Below are 21,791 nucleotides of genomic sequence, written 5' to 3' on the forward strand. Positions count from 1 at the left end.
GCATGTTAAATTTTCCTTTTATAATTATCATGTTAGGAGTAGTTTACGATAAAGTTAACTTAAATACTTAATAGTATTATCGGCCAACCAATTTTTGTGTATTTTGAAAACCATCAACTGATCCACCTTTACATTGGTCGAGTGATATTATCGACCAAATTCAATGAGTCGGTTGGTCGATAAAATTAACCCAGTCCCAATCCTAGGTTTGAGGAAGAATTAGACAAATGAATCCTGGGCATATCTAAATCAAAAGCACTTTTATGCAATTTAAGAAGTAGTTTTCGGTTGTTCAATCATAGAATGATCATATCAAAAATATCTTGACCAAATTCAGTTTAGAACTATACAAGACAAAATGCTATTGTTACTAAACCATATACTCTCTCTTTTGGCAAAATATTATTGATAAATACAAACGCAAAATGTCAACTCTAGTAACGGATTATCAAGTGATATTTAAGTAAAGTTCAAATATCTCTTAGTCTCTCACATAGCAAACGCGTTTAGACTTGAAGTTCTAATATAGTATTAGAGCAAAGTCTCCGTTTATTGGACCTGATCTTTACCTATATCCACTTGTCGTGCTTCGCCCTACAAATAGATGAAGTGTTAAGACTTGTAATCCAACATGACCACATTATATTGGCATAACCAACCGAGTGATATATAAGTGAAGTCCAAACACTTTTTTACATAACAAACACATATTCTATACCTAAATATCACGGAGACGGCTTAGGGAAATGTTTAGACCCAAAGCCCAAAACAGAGATAATAGTGGAAAATTAATATATAGAACATTTGGTATGCTTTGTCCTTAAATCCTGGAAAGATTAAAGTGTCTTGAATTCAAACATATCATATGGCTGTGCTATAAATGAGAGTTTGAAAGTTTCTTACATCCTTCCCCTCTTGAAAGGGAAAGTATATAAGACATATTGAAACGACCTTCCCCTAGCTTGTATGTCTACTGGTTTTGAAGGAGACATGAGCTCTCCATTGGCATTTAATCTAGGGCAAAATATAGACCACTCTTCTAAACTATCATAACTTACTAGCTTTTCTTCTAAGAAGAATCAGGCGAGAAAATTACCATAACACACATCAAGGAAACGCTCTTGGAGCTATGAGTTCCTAGAACATGCCCGAATTCACTTTCAAGTGATTCCTTCCTCGACTTGGCATACGTACTCTGCTCAATCCTATATATCTGTGCAAAAAAACTATAAGCCATATAGAAGCAAGCATGGGCAGAATCAGGAATTTGAGTGAAGGACGAGAACTATTTAAATTATTGACAAACATTGAGAAAATCCCAGCTTAAAAGAGGCAAATTCTTATGCAACAAGTACAATGGAGACATTCCTCATTGGTCCCAATTGGTTGAAAGAAGAACTCACGAAACCATCAAAGGCACGTTTCGTGGCGAGGGACACCAAGCAGCTGCTGTCAAGTGTGAAATAGGATAGGACTCGAGCGAACTTTGACGCGGTGGGCTTGAAGGCAAGCCCAATGGAGGTAGGTCAATGGGCTCGAAACGTCGCATACAAAAATGGTGCAATAACCTCTTGGGTTGGGCCGGGTTAAGGTCCAGACGCACAAAAACGTGTATCAGAGGTAAAAATGATAAAAATTTGCTTCTCTACACTCTACTAAGCCAATCGCTCCATCTCTTTCTGCAATGGCAAACGCACAACCTTCACTAACTCCCTCATGGTTCCTCGAATTGGTACCGTTGTTGGCGGTCATCCTGATCGCAGCTCACGTTTTCGCTTTGGTACTCCCAGACTCATCTGTTTATGTAGCCGATTAATTAAACGATTTAAGCACTGTAGATCCCTGAGTTTTCATGGTTTTTTTAGGTTTATTGGATTTATAGACTGGCCACTGATAAACAGCCTCAAAGAAGAAAGACGCACTGAGGATCACTTCGTTACTTCAGACGTAGCCAAGGTTTGTTGAATTCATTGATTTTTCACTGTCGTCATTGATTAACCGTCTAGTTATGTTTTTGTTTCATTTTTTTGTGCACTAGTGGAATTCGTATTTCTCGACGTTGGAAATTTGTTAAAACTAAAATTGATGGTGAACTCTAGGGTTTTGAACTTGTAGATAGTGTAACTTGCGGTTGCCTTTTGCTTAAATACAGTTTTGGAAATTTCTTTCAAATTTCTTTGTCTTAGAATTCCTCTTTGGTAGTGCTACTTTATGTTAGAGACAAGATTCGCTGTGATGCTTTGTACGTTTTGCAGTTGCTTGTGCATTGGCCACATGTCATCTATGTATGAGTTACTGGAATTGAAGTTTGAACGAAGTTAGATTTGAAAATAGAGAACTAGGGTTTGTCACAGATCTCAAAAGAAGTGTATAAGTTCTCATGGTGGTTAATTAGCACTTGTCTGTGCTTTTTATATCAGCATACATGCTACATGTTTGATTATAATTCTTGTTTAGTGGTGTGGAACTGGAGATAACATGCAATTTTGATTACTGGGTGAACATCATTATAATTTTGCAATATTTTTCTGATTTTCCATTTAAGCTCTCTGAAAGGAGAAAAGGTGACTAAACTCGTTACACTGATTTTATTGCTACGAAAACTATAATGTACACTGAATTCATAAGAAGGTTATTAGGCTGGGCTTTTCTGCCATATTATACTAGTAATGAGTAACTAAGGCTTCACATTCTAATTATGGTCTAATCCAATTAAGTATAGTTTTAGTTTTAGTTTTAAACTTTCAATCCCTTTTGGTTTCATGTTCAAGGATATTCTTTATCTACTTTTTTGCATTTATTTCAGCTACTGTTTCTGCTGCTGCTGCTACTATTATTATTAGTTATTACTACTAATTTTTGTTGTTGTTGTTGTTGTTATTTTGATAAGTGGCATGCGGGGTTCTCTTCAAGTTGGTGCATAATGAATTTGGTTAGTTTCAACTCTTCTCTCGTTCTGTTGTTTCCATGATGACAATGTTTTTTATTTAAATGGTGTATCATGTATGGAATTTGATTCTGTGTGGCATGATACTGTTTTGTTGTTTCTTTACTTGGTGCTTCTTTTGGTCCAGCCACTGCAGCATCCATGTTGTCTTATTGATCTGTTAAGGTTTCTTGTGTTATCATAACACTTATTTTTGAAAGGGAAAAGTACTTCTTCATCGTGGTCCATTGAAATTTTGGGTGATTAATATACTCAAATTCATGATTAAATTTGCCTAGGATTCTTCACTTATCTAGACCTTTCATGAATGGGCTTAGGCACACATTTTTAATAGAGGAAATGTTTTCTTATAGTTTACTCATGGAGTTTAAGGTGGTCCCGTGTTCAATGCTCAAGGATGACTCATATGCAAATTTTTGTGTGGAAAGAAGCCTAGTAATATTATTCAATGCTCTTTGTTTTTTGTTTTTTGTTTTTAAAGGATTTACTAGACTTGTATAGTGTTTAGATAAGTTAACTCCTTCACTTTTAAAATTATATCGATAACTTGTTTAATTTTTGATCATTAATTTAGTATTGAATAAAACTATATAGCCATGGACAGTTTTGCCTTTGTTTCAGCTAACTGCTCCTAGGTGCATTTAACAATGCTTCTTGATGTGGACCTTGAACCATAGTGAAAAAGAAGGCCTGAAATGTTTGTTGGAAGTATGTTCTGGCTTAAAACATATTTTGTCCATACGTTCATGGCCTATAATAGCATGTCTTTTCCACCTTTCCAGTTATCAGTTAGAGACAGACCGGAGATGCATACGATACAACTTTCATGGATTGCTTTAATGGATTGCTGTCAAGTACCTATTCCATCTCTTGCCCCCCAACCCTGATAATAGCCGTGGCACTTAAAGTTGTGATGTCCCTTGAGAAGCCTTGTATGCATCTATATGCTTGGCGAATACATTTTTTCCCAATTTATGTAGCCTTCAATATGATATGACTAGTGGAGAACTTAGTTTTAGACCAGCAATTGCAGGAAGGGAATCTGTTTAGTGGACTTCAACACATTTCTCTTAGGGATTCGTGTAACGGACCCCAAAATGTTTGGAACAAGAATTTGATGATAATTATTAGTAGGTGTCATCTTGAATGTGGTCTTTACATGTATGACTTTGTCATGCTGTTGCATTTCCATCTCGTACATTCATATTAACTCCTCTTCCTACCTAATTGGGACTTTTTACCCATTGATGACGGTGAGAATCAGCTCCTTGAGTTGTTGCAAGTTTGAAATCTCACCGTTCTTTGGTGAAAATGAGTCTATTGTTTCTGAGACTCCCATGTCTTCCAAGGGATACTGACTAGCCATTTTCCTTTGTTGACAGGAAGTTCTTTCTTCTGATGCTGAATTGGACTGTGCAGATATAACATTCATACGAGATTGTAAGAAACTGCATTTACCAAGTAACTTCCATTCTTCTTTACATTATATGGAGTAGATGTGTGTACATTATATTTTTGCAGTTTTATAGTGTCTGGCTGCTGTATTATACAGTTATTTCTTAAGACCTAGCTATATTCCAGGGATCAAATGAATGCACACCGTTCTGAGTTTGTCTTCTGTATTGTACTGTTTATGCGCTCCCAATAGAGTTAGTCCATCATCTGCGGCAAGCTTTTTATTTCAAAACGCTAATTCTGGCTAATGTTATGGTCTTTCCTGACATGCCGGAATGGGATAGTTTGGGGGTTGACTCGATTCTGGAGGCTGATATCAGTCTTTTAATTTGTTTTTGGAATTTTGGGATGGGCCTCATTCTTCCCCTCCCTTATATGAGGACTATATTCGTGTTACGTGGGAAATTTGCCTCATGAGTTTGTTGACTTGTTTCGGTAACTTGTCTTGGGTTTCCTATAATCAATACTCATTCTCCTTCCGTCCATTTCTTGAGGTACGACAGTCCGCCCGTGTAGTTCATAATTGCAGCTTTAGAGTTAAGAGTTGGAACAAGAAGCATTCCTCGAGAAACGTTCCACAAGCAGCTTGAGGGTTAGGACTTTCTGTAACAGCCGAGTGTTGATAAATTAGAATGCCCGAGTTGGTAAGACGAGAGTTTTTTCATAGGGAGATTTTTAGGGACGGCAATTACTGAACCTTTGACATGGACTGTATGGAGACTATAGAATTAGGTGATATGAATTTGATTGGAACATGAATTTCGATAACTTTCTAGACTTAATTAGGGATCTACTCCGGAAATTATTGGGCCGAGGAAAATATATCCTGAAGAAGTTGGTGAAACCAAAAGCCTGATTCTAGGAAAAATGAGTAGCAAAGTATAGTACTGCTTTAGGTATCCATTATAACTTAATAAGGACCCATAACTTAGTTTGTACAATTGTACTTACCATTTGCTTGATTGACTAGAAATCCCATACAAAAAACGTGGCATGATGCACATGTACTACTAAAAAAGCCATAAAATAAATAATAGCTCTATCATATATGGCGAGTAGCAACATGACAGAAATATTGTTTATGATCATCGATCAATTCACCAGATTACAAAAAGAAAATGTCATCGTTGACATAAATTGTATTTTTTTTAGCTGTATTGGATCACGTGAACGGCTTGCAGAAATCTATTTTGATTTTGTAGGGAGTCGGTTCCATGCTTTTGTTTGTGATCAGCTTCTGACTTGTGCCTGTCACAAGGTGGTAGGGTAACCGTCCAGTGGAAATCTGCATGAGTCAAATTCGTGTGACATAATCAGTCCTCACTCACAAACTAATTTTTTAGCTGTCCACTCTCTATGACGTGTCACAATCTTGATCGTCAACATCGAATAAAGTTGAGAAAATGAAATCGCTCGTCCCCAACCCCACATCGTTATCTTTTTGTAGACTGACCAAATTCTCTGCTTGTTGCAACGAATTCACACAATTGCCATTTTAGGAGAAAATATAAATAAAAAGGACAAAAGAAGAAGATGGCAAGTATAATAAGGCAACTGTATTTGCTTTAGAACACCCCAACTCATCTTTGAGTAATAAAGTCGGTGTCGATCCCATCCAAATTCAACGCACAAAATGCAGCATTATCGTCTGATGTTTCCACTTCCCCTGTAAAACAATTGTATTTTAAAAAATATCGAAAAAGAAATACTTACAGGGACATTTTAGTGGTTTTGTCAAAATCCAGAGGCACATTTGTTCCATCTCCTTCGTTAGTTATACCGCCACTCTCTCCACTCTTCAACGGGGACTCGGGGAGAGTCTTGAGAGACGCAGTCTGTCTCCAAAGAGAGAGTCTCGTATCGGGAGAGACGGAGAAGAGCGAAAGAAAATCAAATGAGCCCCCCGACGCAGAAACACCGGACCTCCGTCACCGGTAAATCCTCCAGATCCGACAACTCCACCGCCAGAACAACTTCAATCGCCGATTGGATCTCTGAATCTATCAACGGCGGATCCTTATCCCACGTGGACCTACATACCGGAATCAATGGCTGGGCGTCACCGCCAGGCAACGTATTTTCTCTCCGCTCTATAAATTACTTCACAAAACGGCAAAAATCCCCCGCCGGCGACTACATGCTCTTTCCCGCTGGCATGGACTGGCTCAAGTCGAGTACGAAGCTCGAAAACGTACTCGCTCGCCCGGATAACCGCGTTTCCTTAGCCCTAAAGAAGGCCCAAGCCAGAGGCAAGTCCCTGAAGAGTTTCATTTTCGCCGTTAACCTCCAGGTTCCCGGTAAGGACCAACACAGCGCTGTTTTCTACTTCGCCACGGAGGATCCTATCCCCTCCGGCTCCTTACTTGATCGATTCATCAACGGTGACGATGCATTCCGGAACCAGCGATTTAAGATCGTGAACCGGATCGTGAAGGGCCCTTGGATCGTAAAGAAGGCGGTGGGGAATTACAGTGCGTGCCTGTTAGGTAAGGCCTTGACATGTAATTACCATAGAGGAGAGAACTATTTGGAAATCGATGTGGATATAGGAAGCTCGACGATCGCGAGGGCGATATTGCATCTCGCATTGGGATACGCAATGAGCGTGACAATCGATATGGGGTTCGTAGTTGAGGCACAATCGGAGGAGGAGTTGCCTGAGAGGTTAATCGGTGCAGTTAGGGTTTGCCAGATGGAAATGTCATCGGCTCTTGTTGTTGATTTACCCCACGCGCCGGCCAAGGTTTACAATGACGACAATGAAAATTGTTAACATAACATTTTATTTTATTTTTTAAAATAATAATCTAAGGCTAAGCTTTTCTTTTTTCCCGATCCCTCTTTAGTGATTTGTTGATAAAAATCTTCCAAGAGTGATCTGGAATGAATAATAATATGTTGCACTGCCATATCTTAAGGGTCTTGAATTTCATCTGCAGGCTAAAGAAATCTCTGTGCCATCCACACTAGAGCTAACCAATCACCATTGTGCAAATGCAAATAGCCTGTATCAGAGATTTTGATGACAGCAGTGAGTAGTACCTGCCTCCGGGAAAGCAAATGCTTGAAACCGAGAACTAAGGAAACCAACTCAATTGTCAAGCTCAGGCCCACTACAAAGAACCCTACAGCTTAACCCCTAATCAATTGTAAAGCTCAGCCCACTTCAGTGAAAGCCCATATGACACCAAGCCTTAACTAGCCCAACTTCCACGCTTCACTCAATTTTTCACTAGGCCTATTTCCATTCCGAAAATTTCCTTTTATTTTCACCGTTTGGCTAGATCTCTGAATATACTTACACTAGTGTGTGTGTTTTTTTGTTCTCTAAATTTTTTCTTCCAAGTCCTAAGAGCAACTCAAGGGGAGTATTAAATGGGGTGGTAAAATAGGTGTACTAAATTTAACACTTACTGAAGAACATTGCTTATTTGACGGGATTGGTGGGGCCCTAAGCCAGTTGTCAAGATAGCAATTGGGTTTACTTTGACAGTGCTTATTTGGTCCAGACGAGAGAAAGTTGATAACAGTTTTGACGGAAAAGGATTTGTTGGAATTATTCCAACAATTCCATCTCATCTCCATCATTGAATGCATTAAGTGTAGCGTTGTCAAATCAATGTATTGTTGCATTAGATGGTGGAGATGAGGTGAAATTGCTGGAATAATTTCAGCCCCCTATCCCAGTTTTGACAGGATTGGTGGGGCCCTAAGCCAGTTGTCAAGATAGCAATTGGGTTTACTTTGACGGGCCTTGAAGTACGACGATTGACGAGTCAAAGTCTTCTCCTATTTTTTTAATCTCGCGAAGTCTTCTGCTCTTATCTTTGAACATCTTTTGCCCTTTTTAAACGTCTTAAGAAACTATATTGTGGTGAGTGGTGACAACTGCAACCACCTTCTTCACTTGTTGTCTTGGATCTATGGAGAGACACAACTTCTTGCTTCAGTTGGTCCTATTATGCCTTCTTTTTCGGGTCAAGATGTGTTTTTCCAGAGCTAATTATCATCAAGCTGCTACAGGTGACATTTTTTCAACATTATTTCTCGAAATTATATGGTTCAATTCAATCATTTTTGCTAAATTCTTCAGCATATAAAGAATGGCTTTTAATCTATTAAGGATTTTTTTCTCAACTCATTAAAATTCTGACTCATGTGAGTGCCTAACTGCCTAATCTATGGCTACTCTTTTTTCAGGTTCTGCAGAACAATCTAAGGGCATACAAATAACCCACAGATATTCATCTACCGATAATCACCAAATTCTTCTCCTGGACCAAGACAGAATTCAGTCTATGAATTCCATAGCATCCAACCATAAGTACAATATAGATAAGAACGGTGAGGGTACTAACCTGCCCTTATTTGGTCCTCCTTTAGGTGCCGGAAATTATCTTGTCACGGTTGGTTTTGGCACCCCCAGGCGTGACTATAAGCTAATCTTTGACACTGGCAGCGATCTCACATGGATGCAGTGCCTTCCATGTCCTGTTTGCTATGATCAGGATGACCAAATTTTTGACCCTTCCAAATCCTCAACTTTCTCCAATGCTTCCTGTAAAGTTGCAGCTTCATGTGATTACAATAGCACCTATGGCGATAAGTCTTTTTCAAGGGGATACTATGCCAGAGATACCCTTACAATTTCACCCTCAGAAGTGTTCCTAAACTTTGTGTTTGGTTGTGGAGAAAATAACAGCAAAAGCTTTGGTAAAGCAGCTGGGCTTCTAGGGCTTGGTGGAGAAAAGGGTCTTTCTCTAATGGCTCAAACTTCCACCAGTTTTGCCAAAATCTTCTGCTATTGTCTCCCTCACTCGGATTCCTCAACTGGATATCTCCTGTTTGGTATTCAGGCACTTAAAACTTGTCAAACTAGTAATTTCACACCACTATTAAGTGACGCCAAAAGGCCTTACTTATACTTTGTGAAACTCCTTGGGATAACAATTCGCAACCAAAGATTGAAGATTTCTTCAACAAACACAATATTGGATTCAGGGACTGTCATCACTCGCTTACCTCCTTCAGTGTATTCAAAACTTCGTTCAGCATTTATGAAATCAATGTCCGGATACCCAATTGCACCTCCAGTATTGCCGCTGTTAAGCACTTGCTATAACCTGGAAGGCTACCAGAACTTCACCGCCCCAAAAATGGTGCTGCATTTTGATAAAATCAGCGTGGATTTGGAACCTGAAGCAGTGATTTGGGTAGAGAACAATGCTTCGCAGGTTTGCTTGGCTTTCGCAGGAAACAAAGATGAAACAGAATTGACCATTATTGGTAATCATCAGCAGAGGATGCTCAACATTCTTTTTGATATCAATGAAAGAAAGGTAGAGTTTGGGGCTGGTGCTTGTGGCAATTGATGGGCTGAGGACCATCAATCCTCTATCACTTGTTAAAACTTGGGTTATTGTTATAGACACCCCTATGGTTTGGGTATTTTCTAGGTACACCCCCTATAGTTTTAAAGATTTGAAAAACACCCCTTCTACTTTCATTTCTCTCGTGAGGTTAATGGGAATAGCAATTTATATCTTTTCTTATTTCCCATTTTATTTGACAATGTTGCAATCTATTTATTCATTAATTGATTAATTAAAGTACTGATCACCCTTACCTCCCTTAATCACGCTAATCTTACTTACAACGCCCAGGAGCGAACCCTAATCTTCCCCCAGCCCCATCGTACACCACTTCTATCGTCTTCTGCTGTGTGTTTCCGAAGATTGCTACGTCAGTATCATTGGTGTTCCCGGCGAACGCCAAACACACCTGCGAAGGACTGCTCGCATACAATGTTCCCGTCGCATCGATCTTCACTTGTGCTCCGCCTTTGAAGGAGAAGCCGATCTTTGGCACTGAAATCGTTGTATAGTTGCTTAAATCGTAGCACGTGTCCAGTATCGACAATGCCTTTGCCATCGGATACTTCTTCATCTTCTGCCGGAACGCCGTTCTCAACGCAGAGTACGCCGCCGGTGGGAGACGAGTTATGACCGTGCCGGAATCGATGATTGCACCGGCGGTGGAGAAGACTGAGCTCGAGATCGATAAATTGCGGCCTCCTACACTGATGGCGGTGAAATCAATGCCGTAGAAGGATGCGCCCATGGAGATCGTGGAGAAAGGAGTGTATTTTGCGGAGGATGACGGAGATCCGCCGAAGGTGAGGTGTCCGGTAGAGCTGCGAGTGGACGGGAGGCAGTAGGAGAAGATCTTGTTGTATTTCTGAGCAGTTTGAGAGACCAAGGAGAGTTTGTTCCGACCGAGACCAAGCAAGCCGGCGGTGCTGCCGAAGAGGCCGTTGTTGTTCTGGCCGCAACCGAAGTAAAAGTCATCAAATACGTCGGTCGACGTTAAGGTAATCCGTTCTTTGCCGAAGAAACCGACGGAGAATGAGGAGTCCCCGTACTGGATACCATAAACGCAGGTCGAAGCGGAGCAGCCCGGTGAGTTGCCTACGTGGATTAACAAGAGAATTAACAGTTTTTCTTAAAAAAATTCATTCGGCCCGTTAAAGCCCATTCGTTGTTGAAGTCTCCAAGGCCCAGGCTTTCTTAGAAGCCTTGGTAAATAACTGGGCTTGTTTAAAGAGCCAAGACTCGGAAAAAGCCCGGCTCAGAAGTATGTATGGTACGCAGCAAGTATGTATCTGTGTTCTATATGTATAAAAAGAGGGATGCATTTGCATTTGTATTGTTACCTGTGGCAGAAGATAGGGAAGTACAGGTGGAAGAGGAGCAAGAAACGTTGCTATAAGTTGTGGACTCAGAAGGGTCAAAAGTAGGGTCCTGCTGTTGATAGCAAGACCTCACACAAGGCTCACATTGTGTCCATGTTAGGTCACTTCCTGTGTCAAATATGAGGGAAAGCTGCTTTGCTGGGGTCCCAAGTCCTACTGTAACTAGGTAGTTGCCTGAGCCGAGACTGCTGCCCGACTTTGCAGGGAGGTTTGCGGCCTTCGTCTGCTCTAATTCGTTGAGGCTGGACTTCTTGGCGATCCGGGAACGAATTTTGTAAACTCTAGCTTCATCTTGTTTCAGAATTTCAGAGTGGTTTGGTGTGTTTTCTTTGTTGTTGTGGAGTTTGGAGCATGGTCCATGCTTGTGCAGAACTTTGAGAGTTGATCCTCCTTTAGATACTGAAATTAAAATTAAAGAATTTATAAAAACAATTGTTTTTCAATGAATAAATCCAATGATAAAAAATATATAAATGATTGGATTGATAGCTCGCTATTAAATTTGGAAAATAACATGCAACCATAGAGAGAGAAGGTATTATTATGTCTTAAGAATGCGAGGTCCGCAAGTGAAGCTTCAAAAATGAATACACGTTGATATCATAAAAAGTAAAAACCACCCTTGTGAACAAAAATATCATCGTGTTTTCTCGGTGTCCAAACACAAAAACCACCTCTAAATCTAATAGCAATAGCCAATAGCACCCCTTTTCCTTTTGTTCAGAAGTTCATCATTATTGACTAAGACAAGCACAAGTTGGCCTTTATTTACTTATAAAAAAAAGTCAATCTTTGGATGCTAAAATATATATATATAGATTTTATCCAGATCCCATCTAAGTTTGTGGTTTCCCCTTCACACATAGCCTGACACTTAAAATATACTCCATATTAAGCTGTCAAGATTTATTGACTTTTTTGAACTTGCTTATGGAAATATATAACTAATTTATGGAAAATTAAGTATTTTGAATCACACATCATGCTCTTAGGCACAAAATGGATCGAAGGTGACATGACATCACGGTGACTTCTGTGGAGGAGGAGGAGCCTTACTCTCCTAATTTTCATGATTTTTCAGTCACCCAACCCAAGTCCACTCTTTGTAAAAGAAAAAATTGAAAATACCCATAAAGTTACTATTTAAAACAATCCATTCCATGTATTCATGTAACTATTATATTATACATTCACACATATGTGTGAGTGTATGAATACAAATATGAAGGAACAAGATGAGAAGGACAAAGAGAGAGAGACAGAGATAATATATAACTAACCTTTGGTAGTAGAAGGGTTGCAGACACTGGTTGGGAAAAGAGAGCTAACTTTAATGGTGTGGTGGTGGTTAGTACTCTCTGCATCAGTAACTTTTCTACCATCAATGGAGGCAGAGACAGTGGTGGTGTTCTCCAAAGAGACGAGGAAGAACATAGAGACAAACAAAGCATGGAAGAAGAACAATAGCCTGCTTAGAGAGGCCATGGCATGGACCCCAATAATATTCCTCCTTCTTTCAATTATGTTGTCTTCTAACAAACTTGCAAGTGAGACCCAATATCCCCTTCCATGCTTACCCTTATATAAGGAATATTAAAGTTATAAGGAACCTATCTTGTAGTGGAGAAGTCGTTATAGTATATATTATTGGCGATACCTATATATGAATACAACTAATATGAATCTTACACTATTAAAAAAAAAGAGAAGGAAAAAGGTATGATTAATCTTATTCCAAAACCTACTAAATTTCAACGTTAATGTCAATAGCATCGATTAATCCGGCTAGAAGCCTGGGGTATCCATGTTATTAATCATGTTATGTTTAATAAATATATTTTTTTAGTTAACGTGGGATTTATAGTACTTTAGAGAATCTCGCCATAATTTATTTTTTTTTTGGTTTCTCAAATTGTAAATAAAAATCAAATCATTGCAAATTGCAATGCATCCAACTAATAATTGAGGAGTCCACGTAAGACCACATACAACATTAAAATAATATGAACTAAAAGTGTTGCTTGAACAAACCTCGTAGAAAATCCCACGAAACCAAAGTCCAAATTAATGAGTTAGATAAAAATCCATTTTAGCTAGCTAGAAATCTTAACCGCTATAATGTCTCTGGCTTAACCATAATGGACATTCCACGAATCCTAGGCCTTAACAGCTTAAACTATTGAGTTGTTCTAACTTAATTTCTCCATCAGTCTCTCCCATTCTCACAGTTAGACAGTACAAATCACCTTTAACCATAATGGACATTCCACGAATCCTAGGCCTTGGGGGTGCAAATCATTGTCAATGCCAACCAGAAACTGTGTGAAATGGGTGGCGGGCGGCCTTGTGAGGCCCAATAAGTGGTTCTTGATAGGGTTGGGATCTTGTTAGGTTTTGGGGTCTTTGATTATAATCTAATATATTTTTCAAGTGGGTAGTTAACAATTAGAATCAGTGCGGAAGATTGAAGAGAGATATTGGAATCTTGTTTTGTCATAGAGTGGAAAAAAGCTGGGATGTCACCCATAAAAAAAGTATTTGCCTTTTCTCTTTTCCAAATTTCAATTCAAAGCCACTTTCTTTCATTTTCATACTCAAAACAAAGTTCAAATCATAGCAGCATTCACACTTCCTTGCATGTTCTCCCAACTACCATTGCCTTTAATGCCAAAGTAAGAGAAATCAAACCCCATTACCATTAACAATAACAAAGTCATCAAACATATTGACAGCGAAAATATGGTATTTATCTAACCTGTATCCATGTGTTTTCCCCCTGACAAGCTCTGCTTCCTACAAGAGAGACAGATAAGAAAATTAATCAGATCAAGTAAAGAACATACCCAATACCTTACATAGAAACTGCCAAATCTCACAGCACTAATGAAAATACCAGTTTAATGCAAAGAATAATTGGTAAGAAAGTCAAAAACCCCACTTTTTTATCCTCCATTTCCCCTGAGATTGACAGAGCAATGGATGGCATAATATACAAATGCACAATAAAATTGTCAATGGCAAAGCATAAAAGTTCACACAGTCCTATGAACTGTGGTACAACAAAAACCATATTAGGAAATAAAACAGAAACAAATTCAACATGCAGAACATAAAATATATCGAAGACAAAATATTTGTTAAAAAACAGTACTACATTAAAATACCTGAGGGGTGTTATACTCAATGAGGCAGTAACCTAAGGTTTTCTGGGTCTTGGGATCAATAGGCATCCAAAGGCCATCATCCTTAATCACACCAATCTGGTAATAGATTTTCCGAATAACTACTTCAAGCTTTCTAAAATTTTCCAATGGAACAACCGCGAGATTGTCAACAACTATAATGTTGCCAAATCCAGTGTCAAAATCCATGCTATCCTCTTGGTGAACATCTTCATCGTCACTAACCAAAAGCAACATAAAATAAAAACCAAATAATAATTCAATATAACATACCCATACTGGATATCTACAAAAGGAAGTATTAAAGTGAATTTCAATATGAAGTATCTGTATGCGCAGAAGATGTTCACATCTCATTGAGTCTACAAGAATACAAGGATAAATCCCTTTCTCTACGAACTTTCTCAACAAGAAAACATAGGATTAGCAATGTCTCTTATGATGCGGGACTTACATAGACACTGTGGCCTCGATCTCGTTCATTATCATAACGTCTTCCATGATTGCTTCTTTCGCTTTAAGATTCTGTCTCTATCAAGTGGAAAGAGAATTTGGCAAGATTGCAGGGGACGAAATCGGAGATGAGTATCGCCTCCTGTAGCAATCGAAGCTCAGCGAAGATGTTATTATGGGTTTTAGGTTTGGGGGAGATAAATGGGTCAGTTTCAACTTCCACTCATGATATTAAAATTGGGCCTTTGAAGCTGAAGGTCGTAATGGGCTTACTTGGGCCTGCGGCAAGTAGACACTGGACAACCTCGCCTGGCTACATGGGTTATCTTAATATGGCCTCTAGGACCCCCGCATCTTCAATTCTTCATAATTCAGAGGTCGATAAGCAATTTCTTCAGCAAGTAATGATCAGAGAATCATGTAAAACAACTGACCTTGCAAGGGAATCCAACCACATGATTTCCTGTGTCATTTCTCCCAGTCTCTGGTATATTTCATCGCTGTTAAGGTGGGATCTGTCTTCAGCATTGAAAGCATGGACCTCATTCTTAACCTCTATCCAACTCCAACCAGGAACTTTTTTCACCTTCCTCTCCCTCATCAGCCTCGTTATACTAGCTTTCTCATCCCATTTCTTAAGACGCCCATCCATGTTTGAAAGGAGAACATAAGTGCAGTGTTCCTCAGGTTCCACCTCCAGCAGATGAGTTGCAACCTGACTAGCTAGTTCAATGTTTCCACAAATCCGGCAATCACCCATTAAAGTTTTCCACACCATTGCATCAGGTTCAAATGGCATTGATTCTATCAAGGCTCATGCTTTGTCCAGACGCCCAGCCCCGTCCAAATAGATCAACTGCACAAGCATAATGCTCCATCCGAGGTGGAATGTTATAATCAGATTCCATTGATTTGAGGAAACCATATCCTTCTTCTACCAAACCAACATCGCTGCACGCAGTTAGAACTGCAACGAAGGTTATGTGGTCTAGCTTCACCTTTCTCTCTCTCATCAGGAAGAAAAGGTCAAGTGCAACATTACCCTTCCCATGTTGTGCATAAGAGAAAATTATTGAATTCCAACTTATTGCACTGTGCTTGGGAGTGTTGTTGAAGGATTTTCTAGCATCTTCGACAATCCCACACTTCGAGTACGTAAAAATCAATGAACTGCAGACATAGTCATTGGACTCAAAACCAGATTTCATTGCCAAGGCATGCACCTGCTGACCAAGTTGAAGGGTTGCTAAGTCTGAGCAGCATCTGAGGAGGCATATTGATCAATTTCTACCTGCAAAGATCTCATATGACCAAATAATTTCAAGGCATCTTCACAAGACCCGAATTGCGAGAAACCTGTAAGAATAGAATTCCAAGAGACGCGATCTTTGAATTCCATCAATTCAAAGACACTGAGTGCATCTTCCACAGACTTATTATTTGATTTGAGATACATCATAATCAATGCATTAGAGATTGGCACCGTTTGTACGAATCTCTTTTTCATCATCGAAGCATGCAATGACTTTCCTCGGTTTTTATGTGCTTCTTCAAAGCAAGCACTAATGACACTGGTATAAGTATACATTTCTGGCTCAAAACCAAGTGCTTGCGTGTCAAGAAAAAAGTTTAAAAGTCAGCTCTTCTTTACCGTGCACTGCGTAAGCAGCTAACATAGAATTCCATGTAACCAAATCTCCATTGTTAACAGCACTGTCAAACACTTTTCTAGCGTCTTCAATGGAACCACATACTGAACATGAAGTGATTGCCGCATTACACACAGTATTATAAAATCTCAGCCCATGTTTGATGATCTATGCGTGCATTTGATTGGTTAAGGTATACAACTCTGTACTGTCGAGCATTGTCATAAGTGGAGCAAATGTGCTGTCATCAAGCCTCGCACCTTCACGCTCCATACAATCAAAAAGACAAAATGCTGCTTCAAGATCACCAACTTGAGCGAATCCAGCAATAAGGGCATTCCATGACACAGAATTCCGTTCTGGTATGCATTGAAACACCTGATATGCATCCTCAACTCTATCACACTTGGCATACATGTTCAAAAGACTGAGAGCACTGCCACCATAAGTATTTCCCTCATAACCCAATTTCAAAATCATCGAATGCACTTGTTGCCCAACCTCAAGCTGAGAAGTAGAAGCCACTCCCTTAAGCATACTCCCAAAGGAATATAAATCAGCTTTAAACCCAAATCGTTCCATATCTTTACGAACCTCCAAAACAGTCTCGAATTTCCCAGAGTTGACATATCCAGCTATCATAGTATTCCAAGTAACGGTATCTCTGAGCGGCATTTCGTCGAACAGAGACTGAGCAACATCTAATTCGCCGCATTTTGTGTACCCACTCAGGATATTGTTTGCAGTGTAAACCTCGGAAACAGTTCCTGATCTTATTGCCCAAGAATGTGCTGCCAAAATTTTGTTAATAGAGTGCGTAGAGCTCTCAACGAGTGCGCTTACTGACCTCATTCATGAGTGAAAACCATAGCTAAACTTACTTGCGTAAAACAACAGGTTTAAACTATCTCCTGTTCTTCTTCGGGCCTGCCCAATTCCAGAAAACTAGTAAATTCAACAACTTTGATCATACACATTGACGTATTTCGTACAGAGTCGAGAGAACCAAATTTGCTGGGAGTTTTGAAAGGCACGACAATACACAGACAAAAAGCTGCGCAGACAATGGCAATTTAGTAAACCATAGAAAACACCACGGAATCTAAAGCGGCTAGCTTTCTGGACCTACCAACGTTGTGTCCTTTTAACTGCAGGCGTCAATGATGGTAACAATCGAAGGGGTAGTTTGCTTTAAAGCTGAAAGACACCAGGGGTAGTAGTTACGGGCTGAAAAAAATCAAAGATGGGTCAGGATCCAAAACCAAAACGGGTCCAACCGTTCAACAAATTTATTTATTTTTTCCAATAAAATAACTTTTATTGACAGACCAAAGAGTTTTTATAAATACGAACATTTTGTATAATTGAATCCTTATATATATAAAAATTGTCATTTTGTTCATAGTAAGATTAGAGCATGTCGAATGAACACTTAGAAACATAGTTTTCAAGTGTCTAAAAGTGAACTTTATGGAAAACTTAGAGTGTTAGAGTTCTACAATGGATGAAATTGAACACTTGAAAATACACTGATAATGACACTTGTTTTATAGGTTGTTGTGGAAAATGACACTTGAAATATGACGTATGGATATAATTGATGAATAGTGAAGAGAGATGATGAAAAGGAAGAGAGAGGTGATGAAAATGAAGATAGAGGTGATGAAAAGTAAGAGGGATGATGGAAAGAAAGAGAGAGAAAATAGAGAAATGAGTTTGAAGTGTTGGAAAGTATAAAGTGTTTATGAATAATGTATATTATAAGACCTATTCAATCAATTAAATTATGTCACTCAAGATAGAGAAGAAGAGAGAAAATGATTTTGAAGTGTTTGATATTTTGTTTACGACTGGAGTTGCTCTTACCATGGAGTAATGGAGAGAGAGAATGACAGGAAATTTGAATTTACAGAGTAAGATTATTGTTTTCCCACATAAGTTAAACAAGGAGAGAGTCGTGCACGCTATCACGGCAAACTAAAATTGGACTGATAATTCTGAAATAGAACTTATAGACGCTCTAATCTAAGTCACGCCACAGACTTTTCAAAGCCAAAGATTGTGGCCGGAGAAGTGACACCATGCATCCACCAAACCCAGATTCTGTCCTCTTTGTGAATCACTTTCATCGTTCTCTACGCACTTAACACTCCCCCTCCCCTTCCCCCTCCCCCTCTTTCTTTTACAGTTTTACTCCCTTCGCGGAGCCGAGAAGCCCTGAAAATGGCTCTATCAGTGCAACTGTTCCTCTCTCACACCACATCTCTCTCCAAACCCTTACTTTTCTCTTCCCTCTCAATCCCACTCTCACCTAATAAGCTAATACCCACATCAATTACATCTCTTCGGCCTCCGTTACCCATGAAATCAAACCACTCAAAGTGTCATGCAATCAGAGATATGGCAAGTTCTACTGCTGTGCCTCCACTTGATAAGCAGAGAATAGATGGTGATGATCAAGAGGTTCTTGTAGGTCCTGCTAGTGAGCAAGAGAGGAGAGGGGAGAGGGTGGTGGCAGACTATGATTGGACAGAGGAGTGGTATCCTCTGTATCTCACCAAGGATGTTCCCGATGACGCTCCTCTGGGACTCACTGTATTTGATAAGCAAATTGTTCTCTATAAAGATGGTAAAGGAGAGCTTCGGTGTTACGAGGATCGGTGCCCCCACAGGTAAAATTCTTGGAATCTTCAATTTTCAGTAACTTTCTTCTTAGCTGCCTTGATTGAACGGGTGCTATTTTCTGTTTGGTTACCAAGAAAAATCAAGGGAAAGTATGTGGAAAGAACAGGAGATTTGATTCATTTGAATAGTATCCACAAGAAGCTGCCTTTAATACTTAATCTGCATCCTAAAATCATGAAATTATTAAGTTCTGTTACTTTAATCCTTTGTATTAGAATCCACCGTCATATGGATTTTCTTTTGCTGCTTAATTACAAGAATACGAATTTCACTCATCACATGAACATAAATCCTAGGGATTGCAGGATATTTGACATATAATGGCAATGAGTTAATGATCTCATTTTCACCTAAATTAAAGAGAAGTGTTTGTGTGTGTATGTCTGTGTTAAAAGCTGCGTGCATAAGTAGAGTGGAGAAACCATTCCCAAATCTTCTGATGATATGCATTTGGTTTGATGAAGACTAGCTAAACTGTCAGAAGGTCAGTTGATTGACGGAAAACTAGAATGTCTCTACCATGGTTGGCAATTTGAAGGTGAGGGTGTTTGTGTAAGGATTCCTCAGGTACGTAACATCATATCATATGCCCTTTAATTTCCACCTTCTCCAGGCTAATGTTGTTGACAAAAGTTTGTAACGCAGCTTCCTTCAAATGCCAAAATTCCTCGATCTGCATGTCTCAAGACCTATGAAGTAAGGGAGTCACAGGGAGTCGTGTGGGTATGGATGTCGCGAAGGACTCCCCCAAATGTTAGCAAACTACCTTGGTTTGATAACTTTGCTAGACCAGGGTTTCAAGATACTTCAACCATCCATGAGCTTCCATATGATCATTCTATACTACTCGAGAACCTGATGGATCCAGCCCATATCCCAATATCACATGATAGGACAGATTGGAGTGCAAGAAGGGAAGATGCTCAGCCTCTTCATTTTGAGGTGACTGAACGTACTGATCGAGGTTTTGCAGGGTGGTGGGGTAAAGAGAAGGATCACACCTTGCCGAATTTCTTACGGTTTGAAGCACCGTGTGTTCTTCAAAATAACAGAGAGCTTATTGATGAGAAGGGAGAAAAACACTACTTCACTGGCCTCTTCTTATGTAGACCTACTGGACAAGGAAAATCCATGCTCATTGTAAGGTTTGGTGGAACAAAGAGGTCTCCCCTGGCAAAGCTGTTTCCCAAATGGTACTTCCATCAGAATGCAAGTAAGGTTTTTGAGCAAGACATGGGATTCCTGTCATCTCAAAACGAGGTTTTAATAAAAGAGAAGGTTCCCACAAAGGAATTATACCTTAATTTGAAGTCCTCAGATACATGGGTTGCCGAGTACCGAAAGTGGATGGACAAAGTTGGTCATGGGATGCCCTATCATTTTGGACATAGCACCATCTCTCTTCCTGAACTTCCTGCTGTTGTAGAACATGCTCCAGCTGGACTTTTTGCCGGAATTTCTGCTTCTTCCCCGGCTAAGGGTGGGATTGGAACAATGTATACTCCAAATTTTTCCAACCGATATTTTCGGCATGTGATCCACTGCAAGGAATGCAGCAGCGTTGTCAAAGCTTTCACTGCTTGGAAGAATGGTCTTTCTGTGGCAGCTCTTACGCTGACAGCGCTGGCTATTTTACTCTCTCAAAGGCAGTGGAAGGCTTTTTTCCTGGTATCTGCAAGCTTGTGCCTGGCTGGAGTTTATGCATGCTCAACTGCTATTGCAATGAACACAACAAACTTCGTAAGAACACACAGAAGATTGTGATTCAGCAAATGCTCATGATTATGTTAGGGGGAAAAAAGTAAAAGAAATGTGGTAGTACTCACACGTGATAATGTACCTTATCCATCTCCTTTAACATGCCTTTTAATGCCTCTTCCAGGAAACACCACTTCCATCCGTTACAAGTAAACCTTTACTGTTTCATCTCCCTCACCCTTATTATCGGTACGAAAACGCGTTCTTTGTTATTCGTGGGATGAGATTTCAGTTCCTACGATTTATTGGGGTAGTTCTTGCTGTTTGGTACGAAGCTTTCTCTCTATTTTAAGCTTCTATATGGGTTTATCGAGTTTGTTATCCTCCATCCGTTGGATCTGCCCAAAATTTTTGGTTTCGCTGAATGGCCTGTTTATTTTTTCCATGTTCGTGTGTGCTGCCAGGTAATATTCTAAAATTGATTTATTATTTTCCGTGTTCATGTCTGCTCCCAGGTAATACAAAAAAACAATAGTGAAATTGCTCTTGATTCGACATCTCTTATTAGTTATTCATGTGTGTCTCTGCATGATTGCAACTTGGAGGATCCGTTTATCCAACTCATGTGTTGTGTTTTTCCATCCTACTGAGGACTTCTTTAATTTTGCAAAAGGTGTTCAAGAATCAATCTCATAACGTTATTCCATTGTTTTAATCAGTGGAATAGGTGAGATTCCATTGTTTTAAGTTCAAGAATCAATCTCATACCGTTATTCCATTGTTTTAATAAGTGGAATAGGTAAAAAATCCATTGTTTTAAAGTTCAAGAATTCATCTCACACCGTTATTCCATTGTTTTAATCAGTGGAATCGCTAAAAATCCATTGTTTTAAGTGTAAGAATCAATCTTAGAACGTTATTCTATTGTTTTAATCAGTGGAGTATGTGAAAATCCATTGTTTTAAGTTGAA

General features: G+C 39.4%; 4 protein-coding genes, 1 long non-coding RNA gene and 1 pseudogene across 6 annotated transcripts; 4 read left to right on the forward strand and 2 right to left on the reverse strand.

Annotated features, from left to right (window-relative positions):
- The first annotated feature begins 1,621 nt into the window (after positions 1–1,621).
- On the forward strand, positions 1,622–4,565 carry LOC119996337. The gene is made up of 4 exons (XR_005467847.1): positions 1,622–1,780; positions 1,866–1,956; positions 2,891–2,932; positions 4,330–4,565. It is a non-coding gene; the product is annotated as an uncharacterized LOC119996337 (long non-coding RNA).
- Positions 4,566–5,504: 939 nt separating this feature from the next.
- Positions 5,505–7,313, forward strand: LOC119996502 (protein ENHANCED DISEASE RESISTANCE 2-like). The gene has a single exon (XM_038843160.1). The coding sequence runs from the start codon at positions 6,297–6,299 to the stop codon at positions 7,173–7,175; it is 879 nt and encodes a 292-aa protein (XP_038699088.1). The 5' UTR covers positions 5,505–6,296; the 3' UTR covers positions 7,176–7,313.
- Positions 7,314–8,247: 934 nt separating this feature from the next.
- Positions 8,248–9,954, forward strand: LOC119996501 (aspartyl protease family protein At5g10770-like). Its single transcript, XM_038843159.1, has 2 exons — positions 8,248–8,425; positions 8,603–9,954. The coding sequence occupies exons 1-2, from the start codon at positions 8,326–8,328 to the stop codon at positions 9,772–9,774; spliced, it is 1,272 nt and encodes a 423-aa protein (XP_038699087.1). The 5' UTR covers positions 8,248–8,325; the 3' UTR covers positions 9,775–9,954.
- LOC119996500 (aspartyl protease family protein At5g10770-like) lies at positions 9,909–13,942 on the reverse strand. Of its 2 annotated transcripts, XM_038843157.1 has the most exons (4): positions 13,909–13,942; positions 12,434–12,731; positions 11,115–11,552; positions 9,909–10,869 (listed from the first exon to the last, which is right to left on the reverse strand). In XM_038843157.1, exons 2-4 carry the CDS (start codon positions 12,636–12,638, stop codon positions 10,049–10,051), a joined length of 1,464 nt encoding a protein of 487 aa, XP_038699085.1. In that variant the 5' UTR covers positions 12,639–12,731; positions 13,909–13,942; the 3' UTR covers positions 9,909–10,048. The 2 variants fall into 2 exon arrangements, with proteins under 2 accessions (XP_038699085.1, XP_038699086.1); XM_038843158.1 differs by lacking the exon at positions 12,434–12,731 and having other exon boundaries at positions 13,909–13,933.
- An 894-nt stretch (positions 13,943–14,836) lies between these two features.
- LOC119996498 lies at positions 14,837–17,639 on the reverse strand (annotated as a pseudogene).
- Positions 17,640–18,660: 1,021 nt separating this feature from the next.
- On the forward strand, positions 18,661–21,370 carry LOC119997581 (protein TIC 55, chloroplastic-like). Its single transcript, XM_038844704.1, has 3 exons — positions 18,661–19,109; positions 19,587–19,689; positions 19,768–21,370. Exons 1-3 carry the CDS (start codon positions 18,661–18,663, stop codon positions 20,884–20,886), a joined length of 1,671 nt encoding a protein of 556 aa, XP_038700632.1. The 3' UTR covers positions 20,887–21,370.
- Positions 21,371–21,791: the final 421 nt, after the last annotated feature.

This window comes from Tripterygium wilfordii, chromosome 4 (genome assembly GCF_013401445.1).
Source record: "Tripterygium wilfordii isolate XIE 37 chromosome 4, ASM1340144v1, whole genome shotgun sequence".
Taxonomy (NCBI): Eukaryota; Viridiplantae; Streptophyta; class Magnoliopsida; order Celastrales; family Celastraceae; genus Tripterygium; species Tripterygium wilfordii.

Excerpts from the sequence above, each read along its gene's own strand:
- LOC119996501 (XM_038843159.1), top strand. The coding sequence starts at position 8,326 with ATGGAGAGACACAACTTCTTGCTTCAGTTGGTCCTATTATGCCTTCTT. Across the intron at positions 8,426-8,602 it reads TTATCATCAAGCTGCTACAG|GTTCTGCAGAACAATCTAAG; the intron begins GTGACATTTTTT and ends CTCTTTTTTCAG.
- LOC119996500 (XM_038843157.1), bottom strand. The coding sequence starts at position 12,638 with ATGGCCTCTCTAAGCAGGCTATTGTTCTTCTTCCATGCTTTGTTTGTC. Across the intron at positions 11,553-12,433 it reads CAACCCTTCTACTACCAAAG|TATCTAAAGGAGGATCAACT; the intron begins GTTAGTTATATA and ends TTTTAATTTCAG. Across the intron at positions 10,870-11,114 it reads TTCCCTATCTTCTGCCACAG|GCAACTCACCGGGCTGCTCC; the intron begins GTAACAATACAA and ends TAATCCACGTAG.
- LOC119996502 (XM_038843160.1), top strand. The coding sequence starts at position 6,297 with ATGAGCCCCCCGACGCAGAAACACCGGACCTCCGTCACCGGTAAATCC.
- LOC119997581 (XM_038844704.1), top strand. The coding sequence starts at position 18,661 with ATGGCTCTATCAGTGCAACTGTTCCTCTCTCACACCACATCTCTCTCC. Across the intron at positions 19,110-19,586 it reads GAGGATCGGTGCCCCCACAG|ACTAGCTAAACTGTCAGAAG; the intron begins GTAAAATTCTTG and ends GGTTTGATGAAG. Across the intron at positions 19,690-19,767 it reads TTTGTGTAAGGATTCCTCAG|CTTCCTTCAAATGCCAAAAT; the intron begins GTACGTAACATC and ends TTTGTAACGCAG.